Below are 21465 nucleotides of genomic sequence, written 5' to 3'. Positions count from 1 at the left end.
AACTTCGCAAAGTATTTTTTAGGTTCCAGAAAGCCAATGTCAGACACTGGGTGCCTGTTTCGCGTTATACAAACCTGTGTAAAGATCTATTCTAAAGCGTATACTGCCCTCTGGTGGCGCACTGAGAGAAGTGCAGTAAATGCCATCTGGTGCAGCCAGGAGTTTCTGTAGTTCGCCCTCTACTGGCCTGCAATGTGAAGTGTTCTTCCTGTGTTTTAAATCCCTGGACAGTGAAAGGTTAATTGGACTAGCTTTTACTTTGTTTACCGAAACATGGCATGGAACTGAACCCCCTGTTGTGACATGAGAGACACCTGACAGATGCTGCATGCATATGTAGGTCCCTGGGGGAAGGGGCTGGGTCAGTTTCTGCTGAGCTGCTGCATTCTGAGGACTCCCATTGGACAGTCAGGAGGTTCACATCTCCGCAGGTTAGACACCAGGGCTGCGTCCGATATCGCACGCTGCGCACTACGCACTATATACAGTATGTATACTATCATTCGGCATACATAAGGCAGCTTTGGTATACAAATAGAAAGTAAGATGGATTATCGGACATACTACTTTGTGGTGAGTTGATGACGGCGGCTATTTAATGTGACATTGTGTGAGGAAAGCAGTTTTTTCTTGTTAGTAAGTATATAGTAAATATAGTAAATATATATCCATTAATTCTAACTACCGTTAAGAGTAATGGTAAAACTCACATTTCAATTGTTCAACTCTTTCACCACTTTGGTTTGAACACTGCCTTCCTGGTTGCTGGGGTCATGACCTAGCACAATGCCAGCATAGTGTCCAGTGTTCACACAATGATATTTCACTGAACATAGTGTGACATCCGGGTAGCTTTAGCACACTATTTCATGCAGCTGTGGTTTCGGATGTCAAAATAGTAAGACAGTATGCCATTTCAGATGCAGTCCAGGTCTACTGGCATGCTGATATATAAAATAACAATAAATATGAAGAAAATAAACATACAGTATTTTCCAATTCGTTATAATTCCAATTCGTTATTCATTATAAGATTGATAATAAGTAAATCTTAAGTATTTTAGTCTTATATTTAGACTATTACTTTTTTGTTAACGAAGATTGCCAATGAGGTGCAACAGTGATGAGATGAGAGAATTTCACTTTTCAAGCAAAAAGTAACTTAAAACAAGTAAATGTTTTCTACTTCAGAGAGAAAAAAAGCTTTCAAGTTTTATGACAACACTAAGGCACATGTTTAGTCAGTCTAAATGTAAGTGTAAATTGACTGACTGAATTATTTAAATTTTGTTTTTATTTTACCTTTTGGTTGCCTGTAGCTCTGGTTCACAATTGAGTCTGGAATATGTTTGGTTCAAGCATATGTACCCATAAAGCACTGCATTATCACACTTCCTGTTGCGAGGGCCTGGGTGTGAGAAGCATCATTTCCTGAAACACTGTCTCTGCTCTATAAATCTGGGTGTCAGCCAGTGCTCTGTTTCCTGTTGAAGCTTTGCACTGTCACCCATCTGCAGTACAGACATGTTGGAGCTACAGAGAAGAGACGCGCACACTAAGGTCAACGGCCAATCGCCTTCGTCTTTCTTTCTCACTGTAACTTCCCAAAAATCTCATTCAGAAAACACTGCTCTTCCTCACATACACACACACACACACACACACACACTGTCTCAGTCTCTCTCTCTAACACTCACTCTCGCACACTCTCACACACACACACACACACACACACACTCTCTCTCTCTCACACACACACACTCTCACACACACACACACTCTCTCTCACACACACACACACACACACTCTCTCTCACACATACACACACACACTCTCTCTCACACATATACACACACACTCTCTCACACACACACACACACACACACTCTCTCTCTCTCACACACACACACACACACTCTCACACACACACACACTCTCTCTCACACACACACACACACACACTCTCTCTCACACATACACACACACACTCTCTCTCACACATATACACACACACTCTCACACACACACACACACACACACACTCTCTCTCTCTCACACACACACACACACACTCTCACACACACATATACACACACACTCTCACACACACACACACATTGTTGTGGGTCTAAACACCCGGGTTAGGCTGTTAGTGCAGGGTGAGTGCTGTAAATTCTTGGAGGAGGGAGAGGGAAGGGGTGCGGCTATTTTTAGTGCTGCTCGTATCACTGCAGCAGCTGTTCCTCCCCCACTCCCTCTCGGCCAATCGGAGCAGCCGCAGGAACACGGACGTCGGCCTGTCGTGTTACACCACCTTCCCCTCATTCAGAGCCTGGCTTCTCCACGGGTGACATCTCTCCCTCTCCCTCTCTCTCTTTCTCTCCGTCTGTCTCTTTCTCACTCTCGTTCTCTCCCTCTCTCGCGCTCTCTGGCCCTTGGTGTGGTGTGGCCCCGGCACTCTCACCTCTCTCTGGCGCTTAGGGACAGACAGACAGACGTTCTGCAGACACCAGGTAACGCTCTCTCTCTCTCTGTCTCTCTCTCTCTCTCTCCCTCGCTTGGAGCCGGTGCGGTCCGGGGGAACCTACAGGTTAAGGGTGTCGTCCGAGGGCCGCGTGGCTGCGACTATTTTTAGGGCCGGTCGTGATTCAGTGGGACGGGGTCCTGCTGCGGTCCTGGTCACACTCAGCAGTCCGTCCAGGAGGGAACCAGGGTTACAGTGTGCTCCAGACCAGCAGAATCACAGACGCAGAGGGTTACATTGTGCTCCAGACCAGCTGAATCAGGGACAAGAGAGGGTTACTGTGGGCTACAGACCAGCTGAATCAGGGACAAGAGAGGGTTACTGTGAGCTACAGACCAGCTGAATCAGGGACAAGAGAGGGTTACTGTCTGCTCCAGACCAGCTGAATCAGGGACAAGAGAGGGTTACTGTGAGCTACAGACCAGCTGAATCAGGGACAAGAGAGGGTTACTGTGAGCTACAGACCAGCTGAATCAGGGATAGGACAGGATTACAGTGTGCTACAGACTGGCTGAATCAGGGATAGGACAGGATTACAGTGTGCTACAGACTGGCTGAATCAGGGATAGGACAGGATTACAGTGTGCTACAGACTGGCTGAATCAGGGATAGGACAGGATTACAGTGCGCTACAGACTGGCTGAATCAGGGATAGGACAGGATTACAGTGTGCTACAGACTGGCTGAATCAGGGATAGGACAGGATTACAGTGCGCTACAGACTGGCTGAATCAGGGATAGGACAGGATTACAGTGTGCTACAGACTGGCTGAATCAGGGATAGGACAGGATTACAGTGTGCTACAGACTGGCTGAATCAGGGATAGGACAGGATTACAGTGTGCTACAGACTGGCTGGGGACCAGTGTTGTGGGGACTCTGCTCACACTGTCTCTGTGCTGGTGGAGCATGTTATGAACATTATTGTAGTCAATAATCTCTGGCTGTTTGATGTATTAAAAGGAAGGTGTGTGTACAGTACAGTGTGTGTGTTCAGTGTGTGTATGTGTGTGTTCAGTGTGTGTATGTGTGTGTGCATGTGTGTGAATATGTGAGAAATGTGTGTGTGTGTGTGTGTGTGTGTGTGCATGTGGCTGGCTCCTTCAGGCAGCCAGTTGACTAATTGTCTGTTCAGCTGCCCAGAGGAATAAAAGGGTGGAAGTTTCTGTAGTTAGAGGAGACACTTTTGAAGAGACCTTGTGAAGAGTTTTTGAAGGCGCCTTTTTCAGTCCTGTGGTTTTGAGACTGGTATATTGGTCCTCAAACTGATGTTTTTATTTACTGTGGCTGTGAAATTTGGCAGTGTGTAGTGTAGTGGTGTGTAATTCAGTGGTGTGAAATTCAGCGGTGTGTACACTAATTGGTGGTGTGTAATTCGGCATAGTGTAATTTGGCAGTGTGTAAGTCACTGGTGTGTAATTTGGCAAAAAAAAGAAGTATTTGTTAAAGAGCTCTGTGTATTGATTGGTTAAAGCTGTGAAAGAGTCTGTCTGTTCAGGAGAGGGGTAGAGGGTTTCCCCCGGCTGTGTGGGCTAATCTCTGGCCTCCCCGGCTGAGAGAGGGCAGAATCCAGGCCTTGCCCTGACAGACCCTTTGGGCAGACTGTCTGTCTCCTGTGATGTCATCAGTGTCAGAATACTGTTGGCTCATCTTGGTCTGTATGCATTTTTGTTTTGTTAGAAACTGGTAGGGTTAGAGAGATCGAGAGATGCATGACTTGGAGGTACAGTAATCTTTGATCCTAAAATAAACTCCTCAGAAATTCTGTCCCAAGATAAGCATACCAGACCTGTACTACAGTGTTAAGAGAGTGACGTGTACCACAGTGTTGCTAAGAGACTGACCTGTACTACAGACAGTGTTGCTAAGAGACTGACCTGTACTACAGACGGTGTTGCTGAGAGACTGACCTGTGCTACAGACAGTGTTGCTAACAGACTGACCTGTACTACAGACAGTGTTGCTAAGAGACTGACCTGTACTACAGACAGTGTTGCTAAGCGACTGACCTGTACTACAGACAGTGTTGCTAAGAGACTGACCTGTACTACAGACAGTGTTGCTAAGAGACTGACCTGTACTACAGACAGTGTTGCTAAGAGACTGACCTGTACTACAGACAGTGTTGCTAAGAGACTGACCTGTACCGCTGATATGTGGCGCGACATTGGCTCAAGAGCAGTTGTCTGGCAGTCGGAGGGTTGCCAGTTCGATCCCGCCCTGAGTGTGTTGAAGTGTCCCTGAGCAAGATACCTAGCCCCCAAATGCTCCTGACGAGCTGGGTGGTGCAATCACTGTTGGTGTGTGAGTGTGTGTATGAATGGGTGAATTAGAAGCATCAATTTTACAGTGCTTTGGATAAAGGTGCTATATAAATGCCAACCATTTGTACCACTTTCTCCCTGCCTTAAAGTGGTTAAGTTCCTTCTCTCCCTGCCTTAAAGAAGTTAAGTTCCTTCTCTCCCTGCCTTAAAGAAGTTAAGTTCCTTCTCTCCCTGCCTTAAAGAAGTTAAGTTCCTTCTCTCCCTGCCTTAAAGTGGTTAAGTTCCTTCTCTCCCTGCCTCTCTGTGTAACGGCCTGTCTGGCTTTCCTCCATTCCGGATTCCCAGTGAAGAAATGGGTGTCGCTAAATTAGTTTGGCAGAGATAAGATAGTGGAGTGGCGGTGTGTGCGAGTGTGTGTGTGAGAGTGTGTGTGTGTGTGAGTGTATGAGTGTGTGTGTATATGTGAGAGAGAGTGTGTGTATGTGTATGTGAGTGAGTGTGTGTATGTGTGTGTGTGTGTGTGTGTGAGTGTGTGAGAGAGTGTGTGGCTGTTTGTGTTTCTCTCTTCTGACTGTGCCCTGTGGTCCTCCTGCTTTCCAGCCCGGTTCGACCCCTCCCCCTCCAGGGCCCCTGGGCCTTCTGACGCTCTGGGTCTGACCCCCAGAACCCGCTCTCCACTGTCCAGAGACTCCCCACATCTCCTGCACCCCGAAATCTCCAGCCCTGTGCCCCCCTACCCCCTCTCCCCTCCCACACAGCTCATGACCGCAGAGCAGTTGCCATGGCGTTCTCATCGCGGTTTTCCTTCTGGGAGAAAAAGGGAAGTGGAATTCTGAATTCCTCTGCATGCAGGACAGTAGCACCCAGTTCTTGGATGGGGGTGGTGTGCTTTCTCGATTGGGAAGGGGGGGGGGGGGGGGGCTGTCCCTGTGAGGTTGTTGCATGGTTTGAGCTCACTTGGTCCCAAAATGCTTGTGTGCTCTGGAGATGAGAGGAGAAAGCTAACTAACATTCGTACAACTTTCTTCTGTGTGGCAACTGTTGCGTAGTGGTTAAGGTAAACGAGTGGGACCCGCAAGGTCGGCAGTTCGATTCCCGGTGTAGCCACAATAAGATCCGCACAGCCGTTGGGCCCTTGAGCAAGGCCCTTAACCCTGCATTGCTCCAGGGGGGATCATCTAATCAACTGTATGTCACTCTGGATAAGAGCGTCTGCCAAATGCCAAAATGTAATGTAGCTGTTATCAATCATAAAATAACATTTACAAATAATACTATGTTATTATATGTACAATATCTGGCTTATCCCACCAAATTGGGATCATTACCAGGTGTGTATTTTACATGACACCCATATTTGTGTGCTGCCTGACTTTGGTGTGTGTTCTGCATGAGGACCATGTTTGCGTGTTGTGTGACGTTGCTTGCGTTCCGCGTTAAGCATTTTTGCGTGTTCTGTAAAGGTGGCCTGGGTTTGACCCTGCCCCTCTCCATCCTTGCCCCCATTACAGGTGAAAGATGAGGTGAAAGTTGGGGCCAAAAGTGCAAAAGAGAGTGTAAGTGTCCTGCACCCCAAAGGTCCCCCAAAAACCTGCAGCTAGGACCCAGGGAGAAGAGAGAGACCTCTGAATATTTAGTAAATGTTTTTGTTGGCAGGGGGCGCTATGTGTGGTTATGGGTGGTGGAGTCCCTCCAGTTGCTGTTTACATTCCTCTGAAGTGTTTGGGGCCTGATTTCTTTCCGTGACGACCGGCACAAACTGGTGCAGAATGAATCATCTAGTAAAAGAGAGATTGGCAACTGCTCCCATCCCTTGGTGAAGTTTTACTGGTGTATTTAGGGGATGATCCCATGCTGGCTCATGTAACTGTTTTGAGAATGAAGTCAGAATAAGTGGTTGGAGCAAAAACAGCGTATCGGCTATCCCTCCTGGAGTTGGAGTTATTCTGCTCTGCCGGTGTGAGCGTTGTTGGCAGCAGAGAGAAAAATAAGTGTTTGGAATGAGCTGTTTATTTGCTAAATAGAAGCCCTTAGCTAGGCATGGCCACACCCTTTCTCACCTGTGCCTTCACTGTCTCCCTGGGTGGTGTTGAGGTTAAGAGTGTAGAGTGGAGGACTTGAGGTCTTCTGGGCATTCGTTAGGGATAGCCACTGCCCGGTCTCGTTCTTTAGCGTCTGTTTTTGCCCCGTCCATTTCCTTCTCGACCTTTACTGTCCTACGCCCCCTTCCTGTTCTCAGTCTGACAGCAATGGCAGTTTGGACAGCGTCATGTCCTCAGGCCCCGCAAGGGCCAAAAGCCCAGAGCCCTCCAGGGGCCCAGCCCGTGCCCGCAGCCCCTCCCTGCCTCGACGGATAGGGCCCCTGCAGACCCCGGAGCTGAATGGGAGCAGGAGCGAGCCAGGGGCCAAGGATGACCAGGGCACGTCCTACAGGAATGGGGTGACGGTGGGGAGGAAAGAGGAGGGGCCCACGGCTGCCCCGGTGACCCCGCCTGTCACCCCGCCCGTGACCACGTCTGGACGAGAGCAGGCCAGCCAGCCTCCCAAACCCGCCCCCGTCCCAAGGGTGCCCAAGATGCCCGTCTTCTCCTTCAAACACGACACCATCAAGAAGGAGGAGCTGGAGGAGGGGCCAGCCGGCCCGATTGGCCGAAGCAGGAGCGCAATCTTTGAGCACAGGCCACGCCTACACAAGCAGGAGGCGGCACAGTGCCCCCGGCCCACGGAGGAGAGGCCACCACTGAACCCTGAGCCGGCCCCCCAAACCTCACCCCAAAAACAGGACCATAAGGCCCCAGTGCCACCCCCCCTCTCCCCCCCACCGTCTGCTGTCTCCCGTCAAGCCAAATCGGAACCCCCTTCTCGCCCTGCTGGGTTTGTCCCTGCCCCCAAACCTGCCTCTCTCTCGCCCCCCGCTGGCTTTGTCCCTGCCCCCAAACCCGCCTCTCTCTCGCCCCCTACTGGGTTTGTCCGTGCCCCCAAACCTGCCTCTCTCTCGCCCCCCGCTGGGTTTGTCCCTGCTCCCAAACCCTCTCCATCCCACCCAGGCCCCAAAATATCTGCTCCAGTCAAATCAGAGGTACGGTGTGCAGCATGTAGTGTGGAGCGTGTAGTGTGCAGCATGTAGCGTGGAGCGTGTAGTGTGCAGCATGTAGTGTGTTGTGTGTGCCTCACATGTGTGGGACGTTTTTGTTTCTCTCGCCTAATGGAGAGCGGTGTTTGTGAATGGATGGCGGCTAACAGTCCTTCCCCGATAAATCCCTTTTGAGAAACGTTGCTCCCTTGTGTGAGCAGAATCGTGCAGTTTTTTACCAGTGTAGTGTAGCCGCCTGTCTACTTGCTGTAGTAGAAATGGTGTGACCCTCCAGGGCTAGCAGACTAATTGAATTGCTTCCTTTGTGCTGAGTGTTTTGGCCTTGAATTTTTTTTTCAGTGAACTAAATGCTGATTGTTATCTCTATGGTCTCTCTGTGCAGTGGAACTAATGACTATGCTCTTATCTGTGATAGTAATGCACTGGGTTTTTAGTGTGCTTTATCATTTCTATTGGCTCGATCAATAAAACACGAACCCTGTATTTGTGCATACACGTGTGTGTGTGTGTGTGTGTGTGTGTTTCTGTGTGTGTTGTTAAAAGGTGAAGGCTGCCTCTCGCCTATCCCGTGTTACAGTCAGGAGCGGTCTGTCAAAGGGCACACCTGCCCCAATAAAACAGGTGTGTTTTTGTGTGTTTTTGTGTGCGCACTCATGTGTCAGCCTGTTAGCACTGCTGTGGCCCGTTACTGCCTATGGGTTAGCGGTAGCACTACGGCTGCTGTTAGCTTGGCTGTAACCTGCTGGCAGAGGCTGCTGCTCGGCTCAACCTCTCCCTGCTCTGACCTCTAGGAGGCGCCGCTGAGTGCCACAGAAGAAGCTCAGAGACGACTCGAGAGAATCTTCGGCGCACCTGTAATCTCCCATCATGCCTTGCTGTAGTCATAGTAACACACGCTTCCTGTTTCTGCACTGGCACGGGCGTGGCAGTCACCCTGGGGCCTCCCTGAACCAGACACCAAACGGGCCCATGAAAAGGGCTGTTCTGACCCTACCAACAGACTGGTGGGGGGGTTGGTTTTGGGGGTCACCCCCAGGGTGGCTGCACCTCGTTGCCGGGGTGTGTGCTGTGGTTTGACCCCTGACACCCTCTCGGATTAATCCTGTCTATTAATCTCTCTCATTTTCCAGGTGTCCTTACTCATCTCTCCTTTTTCTCTCTCTTTCCCTGACTGTTTCTCACACCAATGGCGGGTGTGTCACAATATGCATGAGTTTCACTAATCTGTGATTATAACTGCTTTCGTTTGAAAAAGGAACCGGTTGGATCGTGTAGCTGTAACTGGATTTGCATGTTTGTGGCAGTGGTCTGTTTCAGAGTGGTTATGTGAATTTAGTATCATTTAAAACCGCCAAGCTCAGATAAAGCCCCACAGACCGTCGCCCTTCCTCCATCGCCCCTGTGCGCCCCTGTCGTTCTGTTCCTGCTGCTGTTCTTCTTTCCTGTGTCTGTTCTGCACTCATCTCTCCCTCTCTCCCACTCCCCTGCTTCTTGGCTGCCGGTGTCTTCGCTGGCTGTGGTGTGGGTAGCTGGAGCCCGTGGCGTCTTTCGATGACCCCCCTGCGACCCCTGCCCACGACCTGCTCAGAGTTTGCGCTCGTGTGTCCTGTTGGAGTGTAAGGCCGCTTTCCTCATCTAACCCCCCCCCCCCACTATATTGTGCCCAAGACTGCCCTACCCTGCTAGCTTATGCTAGGTTTTGAAACAGATGGTAGGTGGTTGGCCGGTTCAGACCAGCTCCCAGCTCAACATGGTTTAGCTGGTTGACCAGGTCAGACCATCTCCCAGCTTGACATGGTTTGACCAGCTCAAGCTATGTTTTGATATAGCTGGTAGCTGACCAGCTAGCGCAAACAAGCTACTAGCACTAGCTGGTTGACCAGCTCATACCCAGCTAGACCAGCTTTATGACCAGCTTGACCAGCTCAATTTTCAAGCTCGTCAAGCTGGCATTGCTGGATTTTACAGCAGGGTCCCCCGTGCCCCCAACCCCACCTCTCATCATACCCAGCCTAATTTACCCCCCTGCCCCCGTGTGTGTCAGTCAGGCTGTCTGCGCTGAGTGTGTGAGTGACAGGTGTTCCTGTGCTTTCTCAGACTCTGTTTATAGCCATCTCATCTCATTATGCGGGACCCCGTGTCACACCCCGAGAGCATTAACCTCCGACAACCTCCCCCCTCTGTCTCACATTCAATCAGAAAATCTATCTGTTACTGTGCTAACGGCGGACCATTTCATCCTAATGCTCATAGCTTTGATTAATGTATAAGTTCAGAAACGCACCCTTCAATCAAAACTTGCCCCCTATCGTTAATGACATGACACCTGGCCACCTGTGTGTTTTAGCATTTCCTCAAATGTGAAGACTGCCCTGCTGAAAAGCTCAAGCTGGGTTTTGAAACAGCTGGTAGCTGGTTGACCAGTTCATACCCAGCTGGACCAGCATATGACCAGCTTGACCAGCTCAGTTTTCAAGTTGGTCAAGCTGGCATAGCTGGACTTTACAGCAGGGTGTAGATGCATTGATGCAGTAATCTATTGCTTGTAAAGTTTATCCTTAAGTTTATGAGCAGGAAGTCCTTGGTATACTTAAAGAAAACCAGCCAACTGTGCCTTAATGCCATGTATAGTCCCCTCCAAGAGTATTGGAACAGCAAGGCCAATTCCCTTTTTTTGTAATACACTGAATACATTTGTGGTTGAGATAAAGATGAACACGGGACAAGAGTTCAGAACTTCAGTTTTTATTTCCTGGTATTTACACCTAGATATGTTAAACTACTTGGAACATAGCACCTATCATTTTCAAGCAGAAATTCAGTCTTCACAGGCAAACCCAAGGCTAAAACCAAGAGTAGACATTCAGAACGAATGATTATTTAACCAACCAATCTAACAGGACACACATGGGCAACAAGAAATGTTCTAATACTTTTGCTCATGTAAAGATTGGTGGGTGGTTTGATACAAACAGTGATAAGTTGTTTAACAAATCTAGATAAATGGACGAGGAAATTCAGATCTGGCATCTCATGCACATCTTTTGACCTCAGTTGTCTTCAGTGTATAGGAAAAATGAAGGAATTGACCTTGCTGTTCCAATACTTTTGCAGGTGATTGTATATGCACTCCTGAGTGTGTCTTCTCTCTGTGCACTCTCTAACAAAGACCTTGTGTCTGAATGTTGCTTTAACAGTGTGAAGCATGAAAAGCGTGTGTGTGTGTGTCTTTGGGGCTGGACGCTTTTGGTTGACTCTTGACTTTCGTCCTCCCTCCCCCCATGCCCACGCGCCCCCAGGGGCAGGTGGATGAGGACCCCGTGGCCATCCTACAGGCGGCTCACACTGCTACCGCCCTGCCCAAGGTTTGGCCTGCATTGTGCCTGTCTGTAAATCCCATTCCCCTCGTCCTCTCCCTCCACCCCCCCTCCCCAAAGTGCTCCGTCAAGTGTGGTCTGTGTGTGGAATGCTGTGGCCTCCCACCCCCCCTTCCTGCCGTTCAGTCAGTTGTACAGAAACCTAAGCTGCTCTGGAGATATATTTTCTTTCTGTCAACCACAAACTCACAAATAGCGCTAGATTTGCAAAATGCAAGCCTGCATTTCTGCAGAACCTTCTAGTATCTGACTTACCCATTATTACGCACAATAACTGTCTGGGCCAGTCAAAAACATCCACTCCAAAATATCTCCAAAAAGAGAAGGGTTTGTTTCAGGTTACATCACGGGCCATATTTAACAGTCAAGGCACAATCGTCAAATGCTTGCTTTGGATACTTCTTACTTACTTCTTGAACCCTTTTGACTACAGGCATAATCCTGGTCTCTCCTGAAAGGTAAATAATTAGAATTACTCCAAGTATGACTAAAACAGAGTTACAGAAGCTCAAACACTAAAAAGAGGAAAAGACTCCAAAGTATGTTTTTGGAGATTCCAAAAGAAGACATGAAAGATAAATGATATTATGGGTCTTATGAGATGTAAAATACTGCATTTTGCTTTCTAAGCTATATAACACTTTTATCCTGAAAAAAGGGTTTGCACCTTCTCCTTCTCTGTTCCAAACTCCCTCTGCTATCCTCAGACAGCAAAAGGCTGAGAAGATCATAAAAAAATCAGTACAATAATCACAATAATACCATCTTGTATACTAATATTTTCATTGAAGTCCATTGATTGAAGTTTTTGTCAATTACCCAACCCCCATGAACAAGTCAAGCACATATCACATGCTATTTATTATTCAAAAGCAGGCTGGCTCCTTATTTATAAGCATACGGAATAATCATAAAATATTTTGAGAATGTATTTAGATGCTCATCGATATAAAATGGGGTGCCCTCTATTGTGTTCTCAACGGTGTTTCCACTGTCTTCCTCAGAAATATTCACTTGGACAGATTCCTTGGAAGTCCTCCAAAGGAAGTCCTCTATTTAGATATAGGCACTGCAAAATATATATTTTTTTGTAAAACATCAACCTTTTTCGGCATAAAATCTGAAGAACTGTTTTTGCCGATGCGCAGCAGAGTCCGCATGTGCATTGAAAATACTGCAGTTTCATTCAGAAAAAATGCTGTGTAGTCTTATGCAAGCCATTGGAAACGTAATGTCATTAGCTAAAACGCTTTTTAGTTGTAACTTCTATAATATTCCCGTAGTTGGTTCTTTGTGAGCTGAAGTTTCTTACACACAGATGGGGGTAACGCATATAATCTCGAACTATGTTACAAATACTGGCCAGAAACGGTTGTACTCGGGCTCATCTTGTTAGAGAGAGCCGATACAAGACGTAGATAATGGCATTGCTATGTATAAGTACTTTTGTAGAAGTCTACAATGGCGAAACAGAGAACAATGATAATTGTTCCAGAGAAATGTTAAGTAAACAATGGCCAATCTATCAACGTTTCTCCGAAGTTTCAGAATGAGAAACTATTCTGCATTTGGTCCACTGGACACTTGTTTGAAAAGGATACTGACATTACTTATTTCTTGTAGTATGTGGATCTCCAAAAACGCAGAGAAGTTGAGGTCCCCACACACTTGTTTTGCCACCCACATGTTACAAAATGAGGAACTGTTGTCCCTAATGGCACCTTATAATAGGTTATAAAGATAGAAGCGTGAGTTTTGAGACTGAAGAGGCTCACTGCATAATGAGAGGCTACATTATCAGCCTCTCTACAAACCATTACTCCTGTTAGTAAAGGGGGAGATTGAACAGTATTCAGTATTTATTTTCCCCTCAAGCAAAATATATTTTCCATTTGCATGCCAGTACATTTTTTCTTTGCTGTCAATTTTTGTTCAAGACCACTACTGAAACCAAACAAAAGAAACCACTTCAAGTTTCATTAATGTCAGATGTGCACTTGATAAGATGAATGTACTGTGTACACACTCAGTACACAGTCTCCTGTGTTTTTAGCATCCATTTATTATTTATTATTTGTTTATATATAAGCATCTGTTTACACAGCTTATATATACTGAAGCAATTCAAGTTAAGTGCCGCAGCATCCTAGCCTACATTGTAATGTATATATCCCCATATAAAACCAGCCCATGTGTGTTAGCTAGCTCTTACATGCAGGCAGGTAGTTGTTGGTTGATGTTTTCATTTAAAGTGATTGATTGAATTCACAGTTCTGGAAGAGGGACAGTGCTTTTATCATCATTCCAAATATTTCATCATTTTCATTGAGATTAGCCAATTAGCCTGCCAAAATATGCTTTCACAGCTTCTGGCCTGATGTTGAATAGAATTGAGATTACTCCCAATAATGTTCCCACTTTCAGTGTATTAACCTATTGTGTCCCAAAGCAGAGAGAGGCTTCATTAGTGCAGATTCCAGCAGAGGTTCTTTACCGTCAGACCTGGGCCCTGTGCCTTGGTCAGAGACCACAATCACACAATAGAGAAAGGGACTTTGAAACAAAAGGTTCCTTTACTCTGTGACATACCCTTGTGGTTGTACAACGTGACTCTCGGTGCATTTCAGTGCTGACCTCTCGATGTGTTGTGAATAATTAATATATCTGCCCTGACCTTTGACCCTTGTCTCTCACAGGTGAAGTCAGAGGAGCAGATTGCGGCAGAGCAGGCTTGGTATGGCTCAGAAAAAGTGTGGCTGGTCCACAAGGATGGCTTCTCCTTGGGCAAGTATCTGAGACATCCTTCCACAACATCATTAGACATCCTTCCACAACATCAGTAGACATCCTTCCACAACATCAGTAGACATCCTTCCACAACATCATTAGACATCCTTCCACAACATCAGTAGACATCCTTCCACAACATCAGTAGACATCCTTCCACAGCATCATTAGACATCCTTCCACAACATCAGTAGACATCCTTCCACAACAACAGTAGACATCCTTCCACAACATCAGTAGACATCCTTCCACAACATCATTAGACATCCTTCCACAACATCATTAGACATCCTTCCACAACATCAGTAGACATCCTTCCACAACATCAGTAGACATCCTTCCACAACATCATTAGACAATTGAAGACTAGCCGAAATGGAAATTGGAGCAGCACTAGCTTCTGTGGTGTGACGTATACACGAGTGATGGATACTTTTTGAAGGGCGGGGAGTCGATTTGACTGACTTCAAATGAGGAAGGTGATGTCAAATGAGGATATGCACCACTGTGTAAAAAGGATATTGATTGGGGGGGAATGAAATGTGGATACACAATGAAGTCAAATCTCATAAAATCTCATTTTCCAGGAAGTGGATGGAAAAAACCTTTGGTGTGAAAATACACAAGTGTTACAATTGTATATATTTTCTGAATGCGGCACAAATCCTGAAAGTGCTGCATCTCCCTCCCAGGGGAGTCACCTGCCGTGTGACAGTGTACTTTAAGACGGCGTTCATACGGTTACAAAGAATTTACTGAATGTAATGAAAAAGCGAATTTTGTTTTCAGCTTGTCATTACAAACAAAAAGCACAGAAACATATTTTAGTTTAAACATCGATAATTGCAAGTCTTGGTTTGGATTTCCCTGTTTCTGGAACTGCTTGGAACTGCTGTGTAAATTGATAATATGTAAACTACCCAGAAAACATCCGGCAGATGTGTTAGCGTGAAATTAGCATAACGGCTGCACAGACCCACTTGAGTGTTTTTGCTTATTGGAGTATGTCACAAGCTCAGGCACAGCCATTGGGTAGGTGTTGATCGTGACCTTTGACCCCGCCCCCAGCGACGCTGCTGCAGACGGCCGAGGGGGACCTGCCCGAGGGGAAGGTGAAGATCAGACTGGAACACGACGGCTCACTGCTGGACGTCGACGAGGATGATGTGGAAAAGGTACACAATTCAACTTCATTCATCCCACAGTGGTGACTGTCTCTGTTCACTTCTTCGTTAGGGCATAAATTAAAATGACATTACATATAAAAATAATTAATTCCAATAGTAAAACTATTCGTAGGTTGAGAAACATTAATATGTGGTGATATGTTGTTACCATGGGAGCGGAAGGGAACACCCAGGCTGAATTATTGCTTGGCTGCAATCATTAATAATTATTTACTATTCATAATATGTTTGATTTCTTGCTCTGGGAGTCAGAGCAAGTCAAGAGTCAACCAAAAGCGTCCAGCCCCAAAGACACCCACACACACGCTTTTCATGCTTCTCACTGTTAAAGTAACATTCAGACACGAGGTCTTTGTTAGAGAGTGCATAGAGATAAGATACACTCAGGAGTGCATATACAATCACCTGCAAAAGTATTGGAACAGCAAGGTCAATTCCTTCATTTTTGCTATACACTGAAGACAATTGAGGTCAAAAGATGTACATGAGATGCCAGATCTGAATTTCCTGCTCCATTTATCTAGTCAGATTCTTGTTGCAAAGATTATTTCAGTGCATCTTCAGAGCCAACATCCGTGTCTCGGTTTATGCCTGCTCTTTAGAGGCGGAGACATTTCGCACACAGATCAACCCTCGTTAGTTGTGTGAACTTTCAAACTTTCAGCCACACTTATAATATCTCTGCCCTTTATTTGCACGATCCACCCTTAAATTCATATGCATTAAGGAAAGAAGCGCAACCAGCGATGACTCACCTAGATGGTACGCATGCTCCAGTTCCAGGCCTGCACGCCAGTTTGACACACATGATGCATGTTTGCAGGGCAGAATGCATCATATGTGTGTCTGAAAATCATTGCAAAAGTAAATCTGGCCCTATTATGTATCTGCTATATACACTCAGTGAGCACTTTTTTCGGCTGCTGTAGCCTATCCACTTAGAGGTTTGATGCGTTGTGTGTTCAGAGATGCTCTTCTGTATACCACTGTTGTAATGCATGTCTATTTGCATTACTGTCACCTTCCTGTCAGCTTTGACCAGTCTGGCCCTTCTCCTCTGACCTCTCTCATTAACAATGCATTTCTGTCTGCAGAACTGCTGTTTTTTGTTTTTTGCACCATTCTCTGCAAACTCTTGAGACTGTTGTGCGTGAAAATCACAGGAAATCAGCAGTTTCTGAGATACTCAGAACCAACAATTATTTAGTTGCTGCTACATGATTGGCTGATTAAATATTTGCATTGAGCTGGTGTACAGGTCTACCTAATGAATTTCTCACTGAGTATATACATATATATAAACATATATATGTGTGTGTGTGTGTGTGTGTCTGGTTTTGCTTATGAGATGTGATGAGTTGCAAGGAGGGCTTCAGGCAAGGATGTGTTAGAAAGTAGATACCTATTAAGAGTTTGATCGTGTAGCATTTGATATCCTATGGCAGTATATAGGCTACATACTTGAAATAAAATCATGAACAGGTTCTGTAGACCTATAAACGGATGGATTTCTGTTCAGATTAACTTGTCACTAGGTAGTTAATGACTAGTTAACATTAGTTAATGCCAATTCTTGTAACCTTATTGTAAAGGGTAACCCAGTACTGTGGCCATTCACATGCAATTGTATAATACAAGCGCTGGTTTGCCACCAGAGCGTCCCATGGTTATGAAACAGCGGAAGGATCCGGGGCATCTCGGTAGTCTGCAGACTCTGTGGCACTGAAGTGGTGACCTTTGACCTGTACTCTCCTCCGACAGGCGAACCCCCCTTCGTTTGACCGCGTGGAGGACCTGGCGTCCCTGCCCTACCTGAATGAGTCGAGCGTGATGCACTCTCTGCGTCAGCGCTACGGCGGGAACCTGATCCACACCCACGCCGGACCCAACATGGTGGTCCTCAACCCGCTCAGCACGCCCTCCATGTACTCCGAGAAGGCCAGTTCCTCTTTTACTCACAGAACATTTCTCAACAGATTAACATATACATGAGCTGCTCCTCTCTGCCTGTGCAGGTGATGCACATGTTTGAAGGCTGCCGCAGGGTAAGGGTCAGGGTTAGGGGTTAGCTTTAGCTTTAGGGGTTAGGGTCCGGGTTAGGGTAAGGGTCAGGGTTAGGGGTTAGCTTTAGCGTTAGGGGTTAGGGTCCGGGTAGGGGTAAGGGTAAGGGTCAGGGTTAGTGTTAGCATTAGGGGTTAGGGGTTAGTGTTAGGGGTTAGGGTAAGGGTCAGGGTTAGTGTTAGCATTAGGGGTTAGGGGTTAGTGTTAGGGGTTAGGGTCAGGGTTAGTGTTAGCATTAGAGGTTAGGGGTTAGCATTAGGGGTTAGGGTCAGGGTTTGTGTTAGCATTAGAGGTTAGGGGTTAGCATTAGGGGTTCTGGCTGTTCTGTAATGAGTGTGCTCCTCTGTGCAGGTGATGCATATTTTTAAAGGCTGCCGCAGGGGTAGGGGTTAGGGGTTAGGGGTTAGGGTACTGGCTGTTCTGTAATGAGCGTGCTCCTCTGTGCAGGTGATGCACATGTTTAAAGGCTGCCGCAGGGTTAGGGTTAGCGTTAGGGGTTAGGGGTTAGGGTACTGGCTGTTCTGTAATGAGCGTGCTCCTCTGTGCAGGTGATGCACATGTTTAAAGGCTGCCGCAGGGTTAGGGTTAGCGTTAGGGGTTAGGGGTTAGGGTACTGGCTGTTCTGTAATGAGCGTGCTCCTCTGTGCAGGTGATGCACATGTTTAAAGGCTGCCGCAGGGGTAGGGGTTAGGGGTTAGGGTACTGGCTGTTCTGTAATGAGCGTGCTCCTCTGTGCAGGTGATGCACATGTTTAAAGGCTGCCGCAGGGGTAGGGGTTAGGGGTTAGGGTACTGGCTGTTCTGTAATGAGCGTGCTCCTCTGTGCAGGTGATGCACATGTTTAAAGGCTGCCGCAGGGAGGACGCAGCGCCTCATATCTACGCCGTGGCGCAGGGAGCCTATCGCAGCCTCCTGACCACGCGGCAGGACCAGTCCATCGTGATGCTGGGCCGCAGCGGCAGCGGGAAGACCACCAACGCCCAGCACCTGGTGCAGTACCTGCTCACCATCGCTGGCACTGCTGGGAAGAGCTTCTCCTGTGAGTCAGACACACACACACACGCGCACACACCCTCACACACACTCTCACACACTCTCACACACACTTACTTACTTAATACAGTTGTATATATTACTGTCAGTGTCTTTATTCTTGTCATGGTTGGTGTTCTCATTGGTAATTTCCTTAAGTTATTTTAGTTCTTGCTTTAAATGTCTTTGCTGGCTAATGGTAGCATTGACTAGCCTCACGACTGTGACACATAAAACGTGTGCTGTGCGGCTTGCGAAAAATAATTATTTAGGTTGGAAAGCGGAATTCAGTAGAACCAGTGCAACTTAACAGAGATATGAGTACGGATAAAAATGTCCAAATATCAAACGGCATCTTAAATAGCAGACTGTAAGAGAGACCGTTATGTGAATAGCCGCAGAGCAATGACGTGAGCCGTGCAGTGAGAACTGAGAAAGTGGAAGCTGTCTGTAGAACTGTTGAATATGGAGATATATTTAGTAATACCTGCAGACAGAAAAATGTGTTCAACGCTAAAATTATCTACTCTATTTTGGAGATAGAACACCAGGGTGATAGGTTACAATTAGCATGTACGACCTTTCATAACTAATTACTGATTTTTTCTCATGAAATACTCACAATACTCACAAACTCACTGAGAAAATGACATTCCTACTGCTTGAAAATGGTTAGCACAGTTAAATGCTGAACTAGATGGCATTGTCGCTTTATGCAATTATCCTCATCATCACCACCACCTTAACCAGCCCTCAAAAATAAAGATTGGCGATTTACAGCTGGTTATGTTAGAGCGGGTCACATGTACATTAGTTTTTGTTGTAATGAAAGAACTGCAGGAAAGCCCCCCAGGCTTTGACCCTGATGCACTCTGGCACCATTTTATATTTCCTGCCTTCCGTACCAGTTTTTATATCAAGCCCAGTAGTGTGGGGACTCCAACTGACCTAATTTTATTTCGACTGGACTTCATCCAAATACTTCCTCATTTTTCTAGGCACAAATAGACATGGAGTTAATTTTACAGAGTGTGTATAGAGCCCTGTGTGTGAGTGTGTGGAGATCTGTACCTTTTACAGTCACAGCAGGGTCTTTATGTTGTCTTATCACTGCACTCATCTGTCCTGCCTTACCATTAGTCAGATTTAATTGAATGGTTGCAAAAGTAAACATTAGCTAACCCCCACTCCCCCTTTAAATGTTATTGTTAGTTGTTAGCTGTATTTATTTTAAGCAATGCAGTTTTTGAAAGCGCTGCTGTGGAATACTGAGAGGAGTTTTGGACTTCCCCTTCGTCCCTCTAGAGTTGCAACCAGAAACAGCAACGATCCACCTGCGTTGCTCACTCACTAATGAATCACAACTCCCCCTCCACCACACGCACACATATATACACATACACACACACATAGACACACACAGACATGCACACATACACACATTGGTGACTGGTCTTGTTGACTGACAGCCAGGGGTTTGTGTGTGTGTGAGTGTGTGTGTGTTTGTATGGGGGGTTGGGGGGGGGGGGGGGTGTTGTTGCCTTGGTGCTCAGCGGGCAGTGGGGTCATTAGGACATCTTACCCAGCCAACTCAGCTGCCCCGCTAATGAGCTGGACAGGGCGGGGGGGACTGACAGTGCCTGACACTGATGCTGTTTGTCAGAATTATTAATGGAGACAGGGTCAGTGTGAGAGGCAGAGGGCAGTGTTGGGGTTGTACAGTAACCCCCGTGTCCCCCTCCTAGCGGAGAAGTGGCAGGCGGTCTACACCATCCTGGAGGCCTTCGGGAACAGTGCCACGCCCATCAACACCACGGCCAGCCGCTTCTCACACATCGTTTCCCTGGACTTCGACCAGGCAGGGCAGCTGGCCTCCGCATCCATACAGGTACTGATACACACACTCATACTCACTCACACACATACACACACATACACACACTCACACGCACACACACATACACACACACGCATACACACACTCTCACATACACCCTCTCACATACACACACTCACACACGCACACACGCACACACACACATACACACACTCACACACACAAACGCACACTCACACACATACGCACACATACACACACTCTCACATACACACTCACACACACACACATACACACACACATACAGACTCACACACACTCTCACACACATACTCACACGCGCATACACACACACTCACACACACACACATAGCCAGTCAATGAACTATGTTTAGATGTGAGTTTGGCGCATTAGTTTGGCACATTGCTTTATGTTTCTCCACCAATCGTCTCCAACAATCAGCTGTTCCTTGTCCATTTAACACAATAAACAACAAACAACAAGTTCTTGAAATTTAATTCCATGGTCCTCATAAGGTATTTTAGGGGTGTCAAATTATGCTAATCATAAGATTTAGTGTACATGCTTTATGTTTACAATGAATTGGTATTCATCAACATACACACGCAGATATGAAAAAAAGCTGTCTATGCCTGTTTGATAAATCCGGTGGAATTTATGAGTTCGGTCCCGATCACACATAAATTTGCACACGGATTTCCGAAAATGATTGATATGATTGAAATGATACGACTGAAGCCCACTGTATTTACTGGATATGTGATAACAGTAAGGAGCCTGCTCTCCTGCTCTAGACGCTGCTCTTGGAGAAGCTGAGGGTGACCAGACGCCCGGAGGCGGAGCCCACCTTCAACGTCTTCTATTACATCATGGCTGGAGCCGACGCCAATCTCAAGTAAGCCCTCCCCTCGGGGGCGGGGTCACTGCTGTGTGCCAGCTCTGAACCTGTGTTACGTTTGTGATGCTGACTGTCGATAATCAGGACCCTGCTACTTCAGTGGAATCAATGTTTGTGGGGAAGTGGGGGGTGGGCTCTCTGTGGTCGTCATGGTGACCTGTGCTCCGTGTCCATTGGTCCCTGCAGGACAGAGCTGCATTTTAACCACTTTGCTGAGAATAGTGCCTTCGGAATCCTGCCCCAATCCAAGGTAAACCCCTGAGTTATGCATTGTCACGCTGGATAAGAGCATCCGACAAATGGTTAAAATGTAAAGACTTTTTTTTATTTTTTATGTGTGTGCGGGCATGTGTGTTTGCGTTTGTATGTGTGTGTGCGCGTG

The 21465-nt window shown here is 46.8% G+C and overlaps 1 protein-coding gene across 8 annotated transcripts in view; it reads left to right on the top strand.

Moving 5' to 3' along the window:
- The window catches only part of LOC133108742 (unconventional myosin-XVIIIa-like), a 106704-nt gene that overhangs the window by 22483 nt on the left and 62756 nt on the right, over positions 1–21465 (top strand). Inside the window, exons 1-14 of one of the 8 annotated variants that reach the window (XM_061218448.1) lie at positions 2149–2514; positions 5390–5610; positions 6302–6345; positions 7029–7868; positions 8427–8504; positions 8675–8737; positions 11183–11248; positions 13957–14044; positions 15116–15222; positions 16996–17172; positions 18123–18333; positions 20072–20214; positions 20980–21080; positions 21270–21333. In XM_061218448.1, the coding sequence (XP_061074432.1) occupies positions 5571–5610; positions 6302–6345; positions 7029–7868; positions 8427–8504; positions 8675–8737; positions 11183–11248; positions 13957–14044; positions 15116–15222; positions 16996–17172; positions 18123–18333; positions 20072–20214; positions 20980–21080; positions 21270–21333 (2022 nt within the window). In that variant the 5' untranslated portion in view covers positions 2149–2514; positions 5390–5570. Of the gene's footprint in view, positions 1–2148; positions 2515–5389; positions 5611–6301; positions 6346–7028; positions 7869–8426; positions 8505–8674; positions 8738–11182; positions 11249–13956; positions 14045–15115; positions 15223–16995; positions 17173–18122; positions 18334–20071; positions 20215–20979; positions 21081–21269; positions 21334–21465 lie in introns of those variants that run through there. The other 7 variants (XM_061218455.1, XM_061218450.1, XM_061218449.1 and 4 more) reach the window with 7 other exon arrangements.

This window comes from Conger conger, chromosome 13 (assembly GCF_963514075.1).
Source record: "Conger conger chromosome 13, fConCon1.1, whole genome shotgun sequence".
NCBI classification, from domain to species: Eukaryota; Metazoa; Chordata; class Actinopteri; order Anguilliformes; family Congridae; genus Conger; species Conger conger.
The sequence above is the reverse complement of the archived record's forward strand: the minus strand, read 5'-3'. Positions and strand labels throughout refer to the sequence as shown.